We start from the raw sequence: 18870 nt of genomic DNA, 5'->3' as shown, positions 1-18870 counted from the left end.
GGCTTTGGCCTCAGCCACTAAAAATAGCTCAGTTGCCAAGCAATGGAGCAATCAGCCCCAGTTAGGCATAGCACTGCCCCATGGGGGCTAACAAGGAGGATCCTGATCAGAGTGCATGCAGGAGTCTGTTTCTCTGACTCCCTTCTTTTTACTTAATAAAAAATTGAATCCTATAAAAGGCCTCAATATTAACCATTTCCTTTTACAGTTGTTTTTCATTATCCCAACAGTACCAATATACCAAAGGGAATGAAAGAGCCTTACACACTAGTAAGCTTGCTGTACCCTGCCTAAGGAGCGTGAGTGAAGAGTCACTCCACGTGCCCCAGAGCCACGCCGGGAAAACAAAACAATAAAAACCCTCTGTGGTCCTGTGACTAGTATTTTGCTGGTGAACCACATCTTCGCCAGAGAAGGAGCCCAGAGGTGACTCATCTCTTTCGCAGTGACTGTCCTCTGTGCTCTGGTGGGAGGTCACGAGCCAGATGGCCTCTGGCACTGGGGTACCAGTAACCCCATCGAGCAGGAGGGCGGCAGTGAATCACGAAGACAAGAGTACTCACCATACACCGCAATGGTCTTGGTGTCCTGCAGGATGGCGTTCCCAGCAGAGACCTGCACTGTGATGGTGTTCATCCCTTCAGAAGTAAACTTGAACGAGATGCTTCCCTCCAAGGTGATCAAGGGCTAAAATAAAGAAGGGCACGGTGTGGGGAGGAGGGAGAAGCTCGTCACTTACAGACCAGACAGAGACTAACGAGCTACTTAAACCAGTGGAGGCTCTTTCTGGTGACACCTGACCCCATCTACAGCTCCCCATCATCTCGAGTCCAGGCCAGCAGGGGGCGATTAGAGCCATGACCCCCAGCGGCTCTGCCCGTTCCTTGTGAACCTGACACGTCTCTTCCGGCGCCATCCCGACTGAGGGCTGGGAGGATCGACAGGTCTTGCCGCTGGTGGGATACACGTCTCTCTTTCTGGACAACCTAACTCGTATCAAGCGGATCCTTTTATCCAAAGAAACAGTCACATCAGACGAGTACAGGGGGCTCATATCAATCCAGATTGAAGCAGTCCAAGCTGCCAGTTGTTTATCTCCCGGGTACCCTCTTCATAATAAATTACAATGGAGCACAGCAACCATGAACGCCAAAACCCTGGGAGTCAGACAGCAGTGACCTGGTGTGGTGGAGCCCTGTTAGCAGCTTCCTGGAAGCAGCTGCTATGGAAACGCACACTAATTGGATAGAGGTTTGAGGACTCAAAGAGAGAGAGAGAGAGAGATTTGGAGCCGTGCCTATAATACAATTGGATGCCAGGGTCCTGGAGGGGAAGATTATTAGCCTCTTGACCTCCCTCAACTCGTTTCCTGCAATCATTTCTCTCCTGTCTTTTCTTAATTAATTTAAAAATCAAAATTCATAGTATTCCCTACACAGCAGAAGGCAGACAGAAGTCAGCAGAAGAACTTTGCTCCACGCGATCTGTTGAAAATTTGGTTTTCTACTCAAAGGCAAATCATAGAAGACACAGAAGAAAGTTGTTTAGGACCTTCAGGCTAGTACCCTAGAGTTCTGCCTTCCCACTGTGGGTCGCGGGTCCCACGTGGGCCGAATTTACAGGCATGGTTTCTGAGGTCATTAAGAAAGGCCTTCGTAGGGCCCTGGCCGGTTGGCTCAGTGGTAGAGCGTCGGCCTGGCGTGTGGGGGACCTGGGTTCGATTCCTGGCCAGGGCACATAGGAGAAGCGCCCATTTGCTTCTCCACCCCCACCCCCCCCCTTCCTCTCTGTCTCTCTCTTCCCCTCCCGCAGCCAAGGCTCCATTGGAGCAAAGATGGCCCGGGCGCTGGGGATGGCTCCTTGGCCTCTGCCCCAGGCGCTAGAGTGGCTCTGGTCGCGGCAGAGCGAGGCCCCAGAGGGGCAGAGCATCGCCCCCTGGTGGGCAGAGCATTGCCCCTGGTGGGCGTGCCGGGTGGATCCCGGTCGGGCGCATGCGGGAGTCTGTCTGACTGTCTCTCCCCGTTTCCAGCTTCAGAAAAATACAAAAAAAGAAAAAAAAAGAAAAAAGAAAGGGCTTCTTTTCAGCTGAGTGAGGTTAACTATAGAGGTGAGACATTCCCTTCACTGTCCAGATCAGGGAGATTTCCTCCCTGGCCTGTGCACGCTTATGTCCCAAGTTAAGAGCCAGCCCAAATTCAGCTCTGGAGTAGAAAAATATTTGCATTTAAAAAAGATGCATTGCACGGGAACAAGAAGGTCACCCAGTGAAAGCACTTCTGCTGGGAGCAGAAGCGGCCCTCCAGCCGGGGCCAGCCCCTCCCGGGGCCTGCGCCCTCAGTGCTCCTGCCTGAACCTGGAAGGACGTTTTAATTTCCAGGAAGGGAGCAAGTTCAAAAGTGTAGCACAACATGCGGCCAGGCACGAGAATAAAACTCCACGCAGGCACTGGGGGGCCTCGGGGCTGGGCCCTGCACAGCGCGGCAGGGCGAGGCGGGACCCCGGGGCTGGGCCCTGCACAGCGCGGCAGGCACTGGGGGGCCTCGGGGCTGGGCCCTGCACAGCGCGGCAGGGCGAGGCGGGACCTCGGGGCCGGGCCCTGCACAGCGCGGCAGGCACTGGGGGGCCTCGGGGCTGGGCCCTGCACAGCGCGGCAGGCACTGGGGGACCTCGGGGCTGGGCCCTGCACAGCGCGGCAGGGCGAGGCGGGACCTCGGGGCCGGGCCCTGCACAGCGCGGCAGGCACTGGGGGACCTCGGGGCTGGGCCCTGCACAGCGCGGCAGGCACTGGGGGACCTCGGGGCCGGGCCCTGCACAGCGCGGCAGGCACTGGGGGACCTCGGGGCCGGGCCCTGCACAGCGCGGCAGGCACTGGGGGACCTCGGGGCTGGGCCCTGCACAGCGCGGCAGGCACTGGGGGACCTCGGGGCTGGGCCCTGCACAGCGCGGCAGGCACTGGGGGACCTCGGGGCCGGGCCCTGCACAGCGCAGCAGGCACTGGGGGGCCTCGGGGCTGGGCCCTGCACAGCGCGGCAGGGCGAGGCGGGACCCCGGGGCTGGGCCCTGCACAGCGCGGCAGGCACTGGGGGACCTCGGGGCTGGGCCCTGCACAGCGCGGCAGGGCGAGGCGGGACCTCGGGGCTGGGCCCTGCACAGCGCGGCAGGCACTGGGGGACCTCGGGGCTGGGCCCTGCACAGCGCGGCAGGCACTGGGGGACCTCGGGGCCGGGCCCTGCACAGCGCGGCAGGCACTGGGGGACCTCGGGGCCGGGCCCTGCACAGCGCGGCAGGCACTGGGGGACCTCGGGGCCGGGCCCTGCACAGCGCGGCAGGCACTGGGGGACCTCGGGGCTGGGCCCTGCACAGCGCGGCAGGCACTGGGGGACCTCGGGGCTGGGCCCTGCACAGCGCGGCAGGGCGAGGCGGGACCTCGGGGCTGGGCCCTGCACAGCGCGGCAGGGCGAGGCGGGACCTCGGGGCCGGGCCCTGCACAGCGCGGCAGGCACTGGGGGACCTCGGGGCCGGGCCCTGCACAGCGCGGCAGGGCGAGGCGGGACCTCGGGGCTGGGCCCTGCACAGCGCGGCAGGCACTGGGGGACCTCGGGCTGGGCCCTGCACAGCGCGGCAGGGCGAGGCGGGACCTCGGGGCCGGGCCCTGCACAGCGCAGCAGGCACTGGGGGACCTCGGGCTGGGCCCTGCACAGCGCAGCAGGCACTGGGGGACCTCGGGGCCGGGCCCTGCACAGCGCAGCAGGGCGAGGCGGGACCTCGGGGCCGGGCCCTGCACAGCGCGGCAGGGCGAGGCGGGACCTCGGGGCCGGGCCCTGCACAGCGCAGCAGGCACTGGGGGACCTCGGGCTGGGCCCTGCACAGCGCAGCAGGCACTGGGGGACCTCGGGCTGGGCCCTGCACAGCGCAGCAGGCACTGGGGGGCCTCGGGGCCGGGCCCTGCACAGCGCAGCAGGCACTGGGGGACCTCGGGCTGGGCCCTGCACAGCGCAGCAGGCACTGGGGGGCCTCGGGGCCGGGCCCTGCACAGCGCAGCAGGCACTGGGGGACCTCGGGGCTGGGCCCTGCACAGCGCAGCAGGCACTGGGGGACCTCGGGGCTGGGCCCTGCACAGCGCAGCAGGCACTGGGGGACCTCGGGGCTGGGCCCTGCACAGCGCAGCAGGCACTGGGGGACCTCGGGGCTGGGCCCTGCACAGCGCAGCAGGGCGAGGCAGGACCGGCCTCACTGACTGAGGCAGCCCCACTTCCTGACTGTGAAAACGGGGGACTCACAGTCACTGAGGTTAAGGTTTTAAATGGCGAGTGACTGTTGACCACAGGGAACGTTTCAGGGAAACTCAGGGAAAAGCTGACCTGCTACACAGCGCCCGGGGCTAAGGCAGGGTGAGGAGGCCAGTGGGCGGCTGGGTGGTAACGGGCCTGGCCTATGTCCTCTTTTCCTTTTGGGGGACCTTTCCTTCCCTTGTCTCGGGGTCTATGTGATCCTAGGGAGGCTGACCCCCTCATACCCATCCCGCTGCGGTCAAGGCCTGGCCAATCACAGCCATCCCCGGGTTTCTGGGAGAACTTTGGGCGAAGAGAGTTTATTTTCTCTGCTGAGCGTTGGGGGGGGGGGGTGAAGCTCGGGTTCTAAGGTCGCTGCCAAGGCAGGTCCAAGTGCAGAAGGACAAGGACACAGGAGGGCAGAGGCAAGGGGATGGGGTGAAGTGGGGAGCGAGAGAACTGGAGACAGGCAGAGAACCCAGAGGGACAGAAGGACAGAGAACTCGCAGACGGAGAGACTGATGCACGGGCGCCTACCGGCCCCCGGGGCTACACCCCCTCAGACTCCCAAGTTACAGAAGCCGTTTCATTCCCTGAGCCGCGGGAGACCCCACGCGTGTCGTTTCCAACACCACCCACCTCTGTGTTGTTCCCGTACCACCACACGTAAGTGAGGGTGCCCACTTGGCTGGGCCACAGCACGGCCGTCGCGTTGACCTCCTTGTTCTTGGTGGTGACAAAAGGAAGGGACAGGTGCACGTGCTCCAGGGGACCTGAGGCACGAGAGAAAAGAGAGGCAGAGAGAGGGAAGAGCTTTCTGGATCCCGCCTTCCTGACTCCGACTCAGTCAGCAGCCAGCGGTTCTGAGAAACCCACGACTGTGTTCTGTTCACTATTCTCCATGCAGTGAGGAACAAAACCAAGATTTTTCCAGGGGACTGACCCGGTAGCAGGAAGTCAATCGAGACAGCTTTTTGCTCTCACCACCCACATCCATATCGGAAGGTACTGATTGGGTTTCATAAATATCCCATTTAGGCCCTGGCCATTTGGCTCAGTGGTAGAGCGTCGGCCTGGCGTGCAGGAGTCCCAGGTTCGATTCCCGGGCAGGGCACACAGGAGAAGCGCCCATTTGCTTCTCCACCCCCTCCCCTCCTTCCTCTCTGTCTCTCTCTTCCCCTCCCACAGCCGAGGCTCCACGGCTCGGGCGCTGGGGATGGCTCCTTGGCCTCTGCCCCAGGTGCTAGAGTGGCTCTGGTCGCAACAGAGCGATGCCCCGGAGGGGCAGAGCATCGCCCCCTGGTGGGCAGAGCGTCGCCCCCTGGTGGGCGTGCCGGGTGGATCCCGGTCGGGCGCATGCGGGAGTCTGACTGTCTCTCCCCGTTTCCAGCTTCGGAAAAATACAAAAAATAAATAAAATTAAAAAAAAATATATCCCATTTAGAGCTCTTCTTGCCCAACCCCCTCCTGCCCTGGTTCATACACCGCACAGCCCCCGCAGCCGGACGTTCCTACTTTCTTACAGATATCCCTGTTCTAACCCGTGCTATCCCATCCCTACGATCCAGCTGCCGCTTTACGTGCTCAGTGCCCACCTCCCTCAATAGTACACAAGCTCCACCAAGTGCCAGGTGTCCCAGTGCCTGGGAGAAAATATGTGCTCCAGGGCGAGGGGACAGCAAGCCTTCGGACCATGAGGGGGAGGTGGCTCTCCATGGCTGAGGAATAGCAAGAAAACCCAAAGAGCTGCATTGCAGAGATGGGGGAGGGCGTAGGAGCCGATGAGATATAGGAGGTATTCAGGACACGTAGCACACTGGCCTTGCAGGCCCTGAAATATGTATGTACGTGTGTGTTTGCGTAACTTCACTCTTGCATGCATGTACAGTATACATTCATGGTGATGACTGGGCACCTTCTTGCCCTCCAAATTGTTCTGAGGGAGATTTTCCTAGAAAGCCAACTTGATCACGCTATTCACTTGCTCGGATTAAAATTCGCATTACCTAATGACAACACCAATGATGGCTAACACCTATTGATCTAAAGTTCGTGAGACAGAGAACACCGGCTGCAAACTTTTGGAGGATAAGAGCCCTTCACACATAAATAAGGCTAGCATGGTTTCTGAGCCGTAGCGGATACTTGAACATTCTCTGGGTCACAAGTGATATGACTTCTGTCTCTGCTTTTGTCCCTGCTTCTCTCTCTTCATAGAATGTGAGGCTCCATGACCAGCATACCGACCAGAATTGATTTTCTGGCTTATAAGCCGTATGATAGAAAGTAGTCACAGTCAGAACGGTTCAATGTGGTACTAAAAGGGCAGCGTTGCTGAGTGACGGCCGTGGACCACACAGCCTGCTAATGACTGTTTATTCACATTTAATCCTCCCAGCAACACAGTGAAGCAGACACTAATATTGTACCCATCTAGAGATGAAGAAACAGAGAGAGGTGACCTTCCTCGATGCCAGGGTGGAGACTAAAGCAGCCTGACTTCAGACCCCACTCTCTGGCCAGCTGAAAATGGGCACATTTCAACAAAAGAGCTATTACAGGTCACCCCTTACTGGTGACTTGAGTGGGATCCAGGCACTGGGAAGTGAACTACATGCGTACTCCCCTGCACTGCATGGCTCTTGCTCTGTCCCCTGTTGGCTCTGGCAGGCCATGCCTTGTCCCAACCCAAGACCTTTTGACACTTTTCATATGGCACCTGTCAGCCTTCAAGTCTCAGTTCCAGGGTCCCCTTGTGTGTGACAGTTCTCCAGACTCCTCAGAGCTGAGTTAAACGAATCCATTAAAATGTAAGAACTTGATTGGCTCTTCACTCCATTCTACAATAGAAGGGGTCCTTTTCTTGGTCTCTGTCACATAGGAACATTTAAGAAGTTTTTTAGTGTCAGACCATCAAAGTAAGACTGATGCCGGTGTATCCTAATAATGACAAGAACTGAATCATGCTACTGAGATATGGTCAGTCATTCATTTCAATGGTTTTTGGTCCAGTGTCAGGCATCTTTCCAGGGGACACCTGGCACTGGATGGAGCTCAAGTATTATTGAGGGCGGGAGGCATGGGGTAGGTGAGGGAGTGCTGTTTTGGACAGGCTGGTCAAAGAAGGTTTCTCTGGAGAGGAAATGATAATTGGGCAGCGACCTGACTACAGTACCCGGGACACTGAGTATCTGTGTGCGATGCTCAGGCTTGGGTGGAGTAAAATCCCAGACGGGAGGGAGGTTTGCTGTCATGTCTGAGGAATGGCAGGAGAGGGCTGCAGTGCAGAGATGGAGGGAGGGACTGGTGGCCTGTGACACCTGAGAGGCATTCAGGACATGCTGCGTGTCAGCCTCAGAGGCCCTGAAGTATGTACATGAGTGTCCGCATGAAGCCATTTCTGCATGCTTATACATTATACATTCATCTACATGTGTGCAATTTAGCGTTCAGATTCCCACATCCTCTTGTGTTCATCTCCTTATATGTTTAATATGCCTAGTGCCTGTTGCCTCAAAGCGTACCCTTTAAGCATCTTTTTTCTGCACAGAGGGTGTGGTCTGCCCTAACAGAACCGCAGAAGTGAACCTCCCGCCCCTGGAGGACCCTGCTGGCGGGCTGCACCAAGCCCAGGGCTGAACTAACAAGCGGATGCTTCTTCATCAGACAAGTGCCTGCAATGCCCAAAAGGAACGGCAGGTGGCACTGCATCACTCCATATGAATCTTCCTGGTAAGGTGGCTGAGAGGACTGCAGAATTACTTGTGTGAGTGAGGTTTCTCTGCTCTTTTCTTGTGCTGCAGGACACAGCTGATGTTTGTGAGACTGAATACCGTGTGTGTGTGTGTGTGTGTGTGTGTGTGTGTGTGTGTGTGTGTGTGTGTGTGTTTACACTCCTGCACTGGTTGTTCTGGCCTGCCTATAACATGTGTTCTGGAGACCTTCTCTGACCACCAAATCAAGTATTCTGTATGCATCATACTGCTATTTGTCTGAAAAGTGTAAAAACTCACTAAAAGAAACAAAAGCATCAAGTATAAAGATGAGATCCTCAAACAGGGCTCCTCACACTTCAGTTGTATAAGGACCATTCTAATTTGTTCAGATCAGATGGTGGTGCCACTTTCAGGAGTTCTAATTCAGAAGGTCCAGGACACGACATTTTTGTCATGTAATTTTTGGGCAGGTGGCTCATTAAACCATACTTTCCAAAACCCAAGTATGGCATTTGCTGGCTAAAATAATGATCGTGTGAAAAGTTGCAAAGCTACGCAGGACTCAGGAAACTGATCCCTTTACCCTAAGATGGGGACAGAAAGACATCTGCAAATTGCATCTCTGTAAGGAGGCAGCTGAAGAGAAATGTCTGGAAAGGACTAGAAAATCCACTTCATTTTTTTTTACCTTTCATACTGCAAATCTGCAGTTTTCAGTGATTTTTTTTTTTTTTCTGTAAGACTGGCTTAGACAGAGCCGCTTTCTGAGCAGAAATCTGCTTGTCCTCTAAATTCCCTGTCCCATCCAAGGCAGCACTGGCTGCACCGTGGGAGGTGTCTCATTAGTTTGCAAACAAGCAGAGCACAGTGAATACCTTCCCCAAGGAGTTTCCAACTGTCAGGCTACAACAGATTACCCAGCCGCCCGGTGAGAGCCGCAGGCCCACCGCAGGAAACACTGGAGCAGGAACATCAGCTCCATTTGTTTCTAATGACCTTTGCAAACCTGCATTAAAAAGCCTCTGATTTGGAATCAAAGCACCATTCTGAACTGGAAAGTGGAGGGAGTGTGTTTAAGGCAGGCAGTGGGGGCGGGGGGGGGGGGTACTGGGGGGAGGAGCTGGGTGAGAGGGCAGAGGGCACGTCTGGCATGCTGAGCTAAGAATCCCTGCTCAGAGCCTAAGTCCCCGTGCACATGCTGCTCTGTGATCACTGAAAATCAAGCTTTGCTAGTTGACAGGGCCCAGAATATTATGCTCAACAGAATCTTTCAGAAGCAAAATATGCATTTTCCAGGTGACAGAGAAAAATTTCAGCTCAAAGAAATGGAGTACCAGGCCAGGAGTTCAGGCCAGCATGTGGGACCTTCCAACTCCCAATTCGGCTTTTGGTTTTGATTTTTTTTTTTTTTTTTTGCTAAATGCCACCTTGCCCAACTTTATCCTGGCATATAACACCGAAAATTGCCATGATACCTGTCGGGCAGATAAGATATATTTTGCTCACCCTGTTAAAGATGGCCACTGCCCACATGGGGCCGCTGAATGCCCTTCATGCTTAGAAGGGGCGTAGTTATGCTAATTTGTGTTGAAGGAGGGCTTTCTCACCAAAGATTTTATTTATTTATTATTATTATTATTATTATTATTATTTTGTATTTTTCTGAAGCTGGAAACAGGGAGGCAGTCAGACAGACTCCTGCATGTGCCCAACTGGGATATACCCGGCACGCCCACCAGGGGGCAATGCTCTGCCCATCCGGGGCGTCGCTCTGTTGCAACCAGAGCCACTCTAGTGCCTGGGGCAGAGGCCAAGGAGCCATCCCCAGCGCCCTGGCCATCTTTTGCTCCAATGGAGCCTCAGCTGAGGGAGGGGAAGAGAGAGACAGAGAGGAAAGAGAGGGGGAGGGGTGGAGAAGCAGATGGGCGCCTCTCCTGTGTGCCCTGGCCAGGATCGAACCGGGACTCCTGCACGTCAGGCCAATGCTCTACCACTGAGCACACCGGCCAGGGCCCAAAGGTTTTAAAAAGAGGAGCTAGGAGGCCTTTTTGGGGGAGAGTGGCCACTTCTCTTAGGGAGGAGGAGCCCAGGCTGGAGCAGGGCAGGGAAGCCAGGTGGAGGAGGTAGCAGCCAGTTCTTGGAGGAGAAGGAGATGGGGAACAGAGGTGAATAAGGCTGGTGAGGTGGAAGCCTTTTATTCTAGGAAACTCGGATAAGTCAGTAGCTTTGTGAGCCTGAATGAGTGGGTTTTGGAGCCCAGTGTATTTGTTGTTACTCGCTTGCCAAGTGCGAGTCTAGATTAAAGGAAAATGGACCACCAATTTTTGGCTCTGTTGCTTCATTACCATTGGTCCGAATCAAACCTGAACCTGCATTGGCCAGGTGGCTTTGATGGTGGCTGCGAATACGAGCTTTACAATACCCTTCAGGTTTGAGATTTGGGGATGTGTGAATCCATCATGGTCTTGTTCTGACTTCCTGTTAGCTTCAACGTGTCACAGTACTTCTCTAATCTTTCATTTTTCCACCTGAAAAAATGAGCCTGTGTTGTCGGTGTTGCCTTCCTGGTTGAGGTGTCCGGACAGCAAGGAGTCCGTGTACCTCGTAACACAGAGTGGGTCATTTAGGGGAGGAGCACCAAAGAACGTGCTGAAACTGCTCTTGTCGTGGGTTTTGGGTGTACATGAATTCACAGAAGTTTTAAAATAATCCTCTTTAACGTAGTGAGTACAAAAGAATTCATTCTGGTCCCCAAGGCCAGGCCTAGAAAGGGCTTCCGTTATATGAGGCATGCTTTTCTAACCACTTAACCCAAACTGAGTGTAACAAAATTAAAATCACAACATAAAACTTTCCATTACAAATCATCTTCCACTATGGTTAAGGTTAAATCGTCAAATAGGTAAGCCACTCAACTAGACTAATGAGACAAAATTTAAAAAAAAAAAGAAAAAGAAATTGCAAGTGATCAAAGAAGTTCATTTCTCTTAGAAGTTGTGGCTTTAGCAACCTTGAATCTTGAGCAGAGACAAACTCTGTGCTGCTTTTCCTTCCCAGGATTCAGTAAACCCTGGGCGTAGGCTGAGCTAGGAAGGCACCTCCCCGGATTAGGATCATTGTAAAGGGTGAGAGAGAAGCCACAAGGCGTTCTTCCTCTATGAGATATCCCGAAAATGGAGACAAAACACTGCTGCTGAATTTGAAATCAGTATTTACATGTGGTCGGAGGGTGGTAGATGTTTAATACATATATGGGTAATAGACTAAAATGACTGTGATTCTTAAGGAAAGCGGCTAACAAAAACCGCCCTTATAGAACTGCGGCCATTAATAGGCTCCCAGGGAGGCAGCCAGGTGCAGCAGATGCACTGTCTTTGGTTGCAATGTTGTTTCAATAACTAGTGTTTGTGATGCATTTATGAAAGTGTTGTAATTACTGCTATGATATCATCATGAGATTATTTCTTAGTATGAGGCAACTCCAGAAAGTCTACCCAGGACAGTTTTAAGGGTGGCACTCAACAAGAAGGGAGCCTCTTAACAAGTGCCTTGAACCTACGTAGTCGTATAGAACATGCACTCCTAATTTAAATGCTCGTGTTACTTCAGGATGATATGCAAACATGTTGAGGGAGGCGGAGGAGGCTGATGGAGATGTAGACCCTCGAAATCCAAGGCACTGTTGGCTGTGACCATAACTTCAATGATCGAGAGCTGGAACCTGAGACGACAGGTAGGCCTGAGTCTGAAACCTGGCTCTGTCACGGAGTAGGTCTGCAACTTCAAATAGGTTTTTTTTTTTTAAGCTCTTGGGACCTCACTGTTCTTTGAAAGTAGCATTTCCAATAGTGCCCACTTCAGAGGGTTGTTCTGAGGATGCAGAGTTTACACACAAAGAGCCTGGTTCGCACAAAGCCTGGCACACAGTAGGAATGAAACGTTTTTAACTGAAAAGGGGAAGATGCAGTTGACCAACTGGGAACCTGGTAAAGCTGTTTAAACCCAAAGAAGGTGGAGTGTTGCTTCAAAGAACCTCTGTCCCGAGTGTACGGGAGATAAAGATCAAGAGTTGCTGAGACAGCAGGTTCCGCAGGAGCCAAACGGTCTCTTGGGGACCCTGAAAGGGCATATCCTCCCACTGGACCAAGCAGCTTACAAAATATTTTAGTTAGCGCATTCTGCACTCGGCTTGGTTCGATAGGCAAGGGGCGGGTGAGAAGCATGGAATATTGCCCAGGCTTAATACTCTTGGCCAGAACTTGGATTTTATTTGAACATGCCCGGTGCTTGCTTTCAAACCTTTCTGACTCTCCCTCTAAAAAAGAGGACAAATTCATATTTAGTCAAACAGCTTAGCCAGTTGCTCAGGCCCAGCCCAGATGTGGCGATTGCATCTCAGGTGTGTAGGTCCCCGGGCGAGGTATAGGAAATACAATGAAGGTTTGGAAAGAAACCAGAGGCCAAGATGATTCAAATCCTACTGCCTGAATTTCTTCTTACTCTCTCCTCACTTGGCTCTCTTGTTCTCCTTGCCCCTCCTGCTAAAAAGTCCCTAACAAGTAAGCTTCTTCCAGAGATGAAATTTTGGGTGATATTTGAAAAGGAGACCCAATATTTAAATCATGTCATAAATCAACAACGGTAATAACATACAAGTTACATGTAAGTACAGGACGGCGCTGTCAGACCCGAGGCTGTTGTCCACCTGCACGGTCACTCGGAAAATGCCCACATTGTGATAGACGTGCTTAATCCCGTCTTCCATGGAGCTGAGGTTGACGTAAGACACTGCAATGCCATCGCCGAAGTCCACCTGGATGAATGTCCTCTGAACGTCACCCTGAAAGACAGCCCGACATCAGGGGAAAGGGAGTCTACGCTTGGCTGGGTCTGCTCTGGGGGCGGGGCTGGTCCTGCTGGCTGGCTCAGGGACAATGGCAGCTGGGAGGATCTGTCTGTGTTTGACAGAATCCCTGTGACAGTCTTTGGCAGACAGGTGCTTACTAAGATGGATGTTCTCCAGTTCTGAAGGGCACTGACTACCAAAAGTTTCCAGGTTGGAAAAATTAAGTGTTTGATTATCAGCTCCAATTTGATATTCAATTCCTCTGAAGGCTTTGCTTATTGTCTTATCCATGTCAATAAAAAAATGGTGTCCGTAGTTTTAAATATTCCGCCTACCTGACATGGTTACAGACCACTTCCTATGTGTTCACAACCCCTGAATCCCTTTTTATTTTATTATTTTTAATTTCTGCAGATACTTTACCTTGCCTTCTGCCTGATACGACATTAGGCTCAGCCCTATTATTAAGATAACGATGGTTAATTCTTTAATACTTCAGCATTTTTTTTACTTCTAAAGTCATTTTGTTCATCATGGAATCCTAGTCTGGAAAGGAAAGCAAGCATTGTTCATCCATCTTACAGTTGAAGATGCTTTAGTCAAGAAAGGTTTTAGCCCTGGCCGGTTGGCTCAGTGGTAGAGTGCTGGCCCGGTGTGTGGATGTCCGGGTTTGATTACTGGTCAGGGCACAGAGGAGAAGCGCCCATCTGCTTCTCCATGCTTCCCCCTCTCTTTTCTCTCTATCTCTCTCTTCCCCTCCCGTAGCCAAGGCTCCATTGGAGCAAAGTTGGCTGGGGAGCTGAGGATGGCTCCACGGCCTCTGCTTCATGTGCTGGAATGGCTCTGGTTGCAGCAGAGCAATGCCCCAGATGGGCAGAGCATCGCCCCCTGGTGGGCAAGCCGGGTGGGTCCCGGTCAGGCACATGTGGGAGTCTGTCTGACTGCCTCCCCGCTTCTAACTTAGAAAAAATACAAAAATACAAAAAAAAGAAAGGTTTTAATCATTCCCTCAAGGTTAACAAAGCTCATTAGCCACAGTCCTGGGATTCAGGCTCATCTCTCTGGGGTTGTGTTTCATTCATTATTTGTGGGTAAAGAATTGACGGCTTCTGCAGGCTTGAACCTCAGCATGCCAGTCACAAGCTACCTTATTTCATGCATGTCATTCAGCCCCATTTGGTCTAAAGAAACGGGCACAACACCTTCCTGTGTTGACTCTAAGACTCATTCTAAAAGACATGTCACAGGATTCTAAATTTTCTCCAGGTAAGCAGGAGAAGATAACGTCTTATGTATAAAATCCCAGACCTGTTAAGAAAAAAAAAAGACCTTTGGAATTATGGTCAAGATTCTTCAGGAACAAAGGTTTTTGGATCCAACTGACAAACACAGTTCCCACCACGCACAACCTATACTTTAATATACTTTATTTGTTAGCTTTTCTCATTTTCGGGGGGGCAAGGGAACCTTTGAACTAGAAATGTATTTTCGATTAAGTTAGGTTCATATGGTATCATATTTTTTGAAAAGGCCACATTTAAAATGCTGACATTTAAAAGATTAATTCACAGGGAAAGGAAAAGCAGTTCAAATCCTATGAACGTGTGTGACCTACTCTTCTGATCTGCGCTGGGCCAAGCATTGTGGGGGAGGGGCACACAACACTCCCTCCCAGTACGGACATGGGCAAACATTCTTTCTTAGGGAGGGAATAAAACTTCATTCAAAACTACAACATAGGCCTGACCGGGCAGTGGCTCAGTGGATAGAGCATCGGACTGGGATGTGTAGGACCCAGGTTCAACACCCCAAGGTCACTGGCTTGAGTGTGGGTTCATCTGGTTTGAGCAAAGCTCACCAGCTTAGACTCAAGGTCACTGGCTCGAGCAAGGGGTCAGTAAGTCTGCTGTAGCCCCCTGGTCAAGGCACATATGAGAAAGCAATCAATGAACAACTAAGGTGTCGCAACAAAAAACTGATGATTGGTGCTACTCATCTCTCTCTCTGTTCCTGTCTGTCTGTCCCTATCTATCCCTCTCTCTGACTCTCTCTCTCTCTGTAAAAACAAAAAACAATCCCCCCAAAAAAAACTACAACACAAATGTTTACAAGCCTCAACATGGTGCAATTCGCTGAATTTCCTTCACTAATAAATAGAAATGTCAACCATTCTTGCTGACTTGTCCTTCATTTGGAAAACCAACTTGGACTGATCAGTTTCTCATTCTCTTTCTCGTTAGTTTCTGCTCCCATGTTTCTCAGATTTTCAACAGAGTTGCTTCCAGCGAACACTAGAAAAAGAGCTCACCTTTTATTCTACTGACATTAAATGGGACAAGTATCTTGGGGAAATACCAGGAGGATCTCGAGTTAACTATGGAATAAAACAGGCAATATCACTTCTGAGAAGGAGAGAGAGAGTTAGGGTTCCTTGTGGGGCCAGAGTAGACATCAGGACATCACCATTTGCAAGAGGACTAAGGAAACAACTGCACCATTGACAAGGTTCTCTATGGAAAGTCTAGGTGAAAGGAGGGAGCTACACGGTATTTGGACCAGTGCATCAGTCGAGTTGCCATACAGAAGAGTCAAGCTTTTAGAGTACTAGGTCAGGTACTAAGGGTGTGTGTGTGTGTGTGTGTGTGTGTGTGTGTGTGTGTGTGTCTTACTGCACACCTGAGACCCCTTGTAGGCAAATGCATGTAATCCCCCAAACAATGTGAGACCCATAGGGCCTGCTGATGTGGTACTCCATACTAGGATGCAAGAGCATCAAGGGGCCGAATCTGACAGCTGACAGAAGCATATTTCATCCCTGCTCAATTGCAACAAACTGGATCCATGCCTTTGCCTTCAGTGGCTCTCAAGGGCTTGGTAAACAAAATACGACTATTACTTTGTAACTTTGGGGCCCACTTGACATCAGCTCTGAATTGCTTCAATTATGATTACAATCTGAAGTGGGGATGCCAGCTCCTTTCAGAGAATAAGAAACAGGACAAAGGGAACATTGCCAAAGTCCTAGATCTCCATTTGATTAGACAAGCTGACCTGGCTTTAAATGGCTCTGTGGTCAGTCATTCATCCATCCAACCAACTAACCATGCATCTATCCAACCAACCAACAAACCACCCACCCACCCAACTCACAGATATTTATTGAGTGTCTATCTTTTGTCAGACACTAAATAAGAAAAAGAATTATAACCAACCAACAAAACAGATGTGACCTGGGTTTTCATGAGCATACAGACTACTAGTGAGACAATTTATGAGATTGTTAAATAAACAATCTCATAAAGAAATAAAAAGTATTAATAGGGGTAATATGAAGGAGAGTACATAGCAATGAAGATCTGATATGATTGAGGTCAAAGGAAGTTTCCCAGAAGAAGTGATATCTGAGCAGAGAAGGCCTAAAGAAAGAAATTAACCAAACAAAGGACATGAGTGAAGGCAATGGAGGTGAGGAGTCTATGCAAAGGAAACAGATATGCAAGGGCCCTGTGGCAGAAGTGGGTGGTACAGGTAAAGGAGGCTGAAGATATAGATACAGTAGGACTAAGCTATTGAATGAGACTGAATGGGAGAAAACAATAATATTTTAGGACTTGTGGGGCAAGTTTCTAATATTATCTTTCTCCTAAGAGCAGTAAGAAGCCATTAAAGTGGTTTAAGTGGGGATTCAGGGAATAATGGCATGATGGTATTTTTAATTCAAAAAGATCACTCTGGACAAAAAACAGCTGATGCCAACCCAAAAAGACCTAGAAATAACACAACTAAAAATTGGAGGCAGACAACACCAACCCTAGACTTAGCCAGATCTACAAACAAGGCACCCAAACAAAGAGGGTATACACAGACAAAATGGGAAGACAGAGAAGTGCAATCCAAATGAATCAACAAGAGGAACCCCAGAAAATGAACTGAGTGAGATGGAAATAAGCAAACTACTAGATACAGAGTTTAAAATAATGATTATTAGAATGCTGAAAGATCTTAGAACAACAATGGATAGACACAATGAGCACATAAATAAAAAGATAACAAGCATCAAAAAGGACATTGAAATAATAAAGAAGAACCAGTCAGAAATGATAAATATAATATCAGAAATGAAGACTACACTAGAAGCAATTAAAAGCAGGCTGGATGAAGCAGAGGATTAAATCAGCAATTTAGAAGACAAGATAAATGAAAACATGGAAGCAAAGCAGCAAAAAGAAATGATGCTGAAAAAATCTGAGGAAACTATAAGAGAACTCTGTGACAACCTAAAGAGAAACAACATCTGCATCATAGGGGTTGCTGAAGAAGAAGAGAAAGAACAAGAGATAGAGACCTTGTTCAATGAAATCATAGCTGAAAACTTCCCTAAATTGATGCAGGAAAAAGTCACACAAGTTCAAGAAGCACAGAGAACTCCATTAAAGAGAAACCCAAAGAAATCTACACCAAGACATATCATAATTAAAATACCAAAGCTAAGAGATAAAGAGAAAATATTAAGAGCTGCTTGAGAAAAAAAGGCTATCACCTACAAAGGAGCCCCCATAAGGATGACATCCGACTTCTCAACAGAAACACTTGAGGCCAGAAAGGAATGGCAAGAAATATTCAAAGTAATGCAGAACAAGAGCCTTCAACCAAGACTTCTTTATCCAGCAAGGCTATCATTTAAAATTGAAGGAGAGGCCCTGGCCAGTTGGCTCAGTGGTAGAGCATCGGCCTGGCATGCAGGAGTCCCGGGTTCGATTCCCGGCCAGGGCACACAGGAGAAGCGCCCATCTGCTTCTTCACCCCTCCCCCTCTCCTTCCTCTCTGTCTCTCTTCCCCTCCCACAACTGAGGCTCCATTGGAGCAAAGTTGGCCTGGGCACTGCGGATGGCTCTGTAGCCTCTGCCTCAGGCGCTAGAGTGGCTCTGGTTGCAACAGAGTGACACCCCAGATGGGCAAAGCGTCACCCCCTGGTGGGTGTGCCGGGTGGATCCCGGTCGGGCGCATGCGGGAGTCTGTCTGACTGCCTCCCCGTTTCTGGCTTCATAAAAATACAAAGAAAAATAATAAATAAATAAAAAATAAAATAAAATTGAAGAAGAAATAAAAAGCTTCTCAGACAAAAAAAAAAAAAACTCAAGGAATTCATTACAACCAAACCAATGCTGCAAGAAATGTTAAGGAGCCTGTTGTAAACAGAACAAAAAGGGAAAAGAATATAGTAAAAGGGGAATATAGATTTAAAGAATAAAATGGCAATAAACAACTACATATCAATAATAACCTTAAATGTAAATGGATTAAATGATCCAATCAAAAGACATACGGTAGCTGCATGGATAAGAAAACACGACCCATACATAGGCTGTCTACAAGAGACACAGCTCAAAACAAAAGATGCACATAGACTGAAGGTAAAAGGATGGAAAAAAAGAGATCACTCTGGCTACAATACAGAGGATGAATTAGGAAGAGGCTAAGTATTCTGGGAATCCAATGAGGGGAGTTCAGGGCAGATGATGGTGTACTGAAATATGAGTTGCAAAGAGAAAATTACACACACCTTCTTGTTAAATTAACTCCCATAGTTTATTAGTTGTGAATGAATCTCAGCCTTTGATGTCAGCATCTCTATAGTAATGAAAAAAACATAAAACACTGATGTCCAGCTATCACCCCAGATCCAGCTGCTGGCTCAGGGCTTTTGGGGCGGACGCTCGGCCCTGCCATGATCTGAGAAGGTCTGTAGTTGGTGCTGGGCCACACCAGTGGTTGAGGCCCTTGAGCTTGGTTCTTGAACATTAGACTTTCTTGTGATTGAATATCTCTGAAGATGAATACAGTACAGCAGTGGTCCCCAACCCCCAGGCTGTGGATCAGTACCGGTCCATGGGCCATTTGGTACTGGTCCGCAGAGAAAGAATAAATAACTTACATTATTTCCGTTTTATTTATATTTAAGTCTGAATGATGTTTTATTTTTAAAAAATGACCAGATTCCCTCTGTTACATCCGTCTAAGACTCACTCTTAATGCT

At 50.3% G+C, this 18870-nt stretch overlaps 1 protein-coding gene across 6 annotated transcripts in view; it reads right to left on the bottom strand.

Moving 5' to 3' along the window:
* Nucleotides 1-18870, bottom strand: part of SORCS1 (sortilin related VPS10 domain containing receptor 1) — a 578632-nt gene that overhangs the window by 42633 nt on the left and 517129 nt on the right. For all 6 annotated transcript variants that reach the window (XM_066354763.1, XM_066354758.1, XM_066354761.1 and 3 more), the window contains exons 19-21: nucleotides 12641-12827; nucleotides 4911-5044; nucleotides 564-687 (exon numbers count right to left, since the gene is read on the bottom strand). In XM_066354763.1, the coding sequence (XP_066210860.1) occupies nucleotides 564-687; nucleotides 4911-5044; nucleotides 12641-12827 (445 nt within the window). The remainder of the gene's footprint in view (nucleotides 1-563; nucleotides 688-4910; nucleotides 5045-12640; nucleotides 12828-18870) is intronic.

This window comes from Saccopteryx leptura, chromosome 13 (genome assembly GCF_036850995.1).
Source record: "Saccopteryx leptura isolate mSacLep1 chromosome 13, mSacLep1_pri_phased_curated, whole genome shotgun sequence".
In the NCBI taxonomy this organism is placed as follows: domain Eukaryota; kingdom Metazoa; phylum Chordata; class Mammalia; order Chiroptera; family Emballonuridae; genus Saccopteryx; species Saccopteryx leptura.
This window is presented reverse-complemented; position numbering and strand designations above follow the sequence as displayed.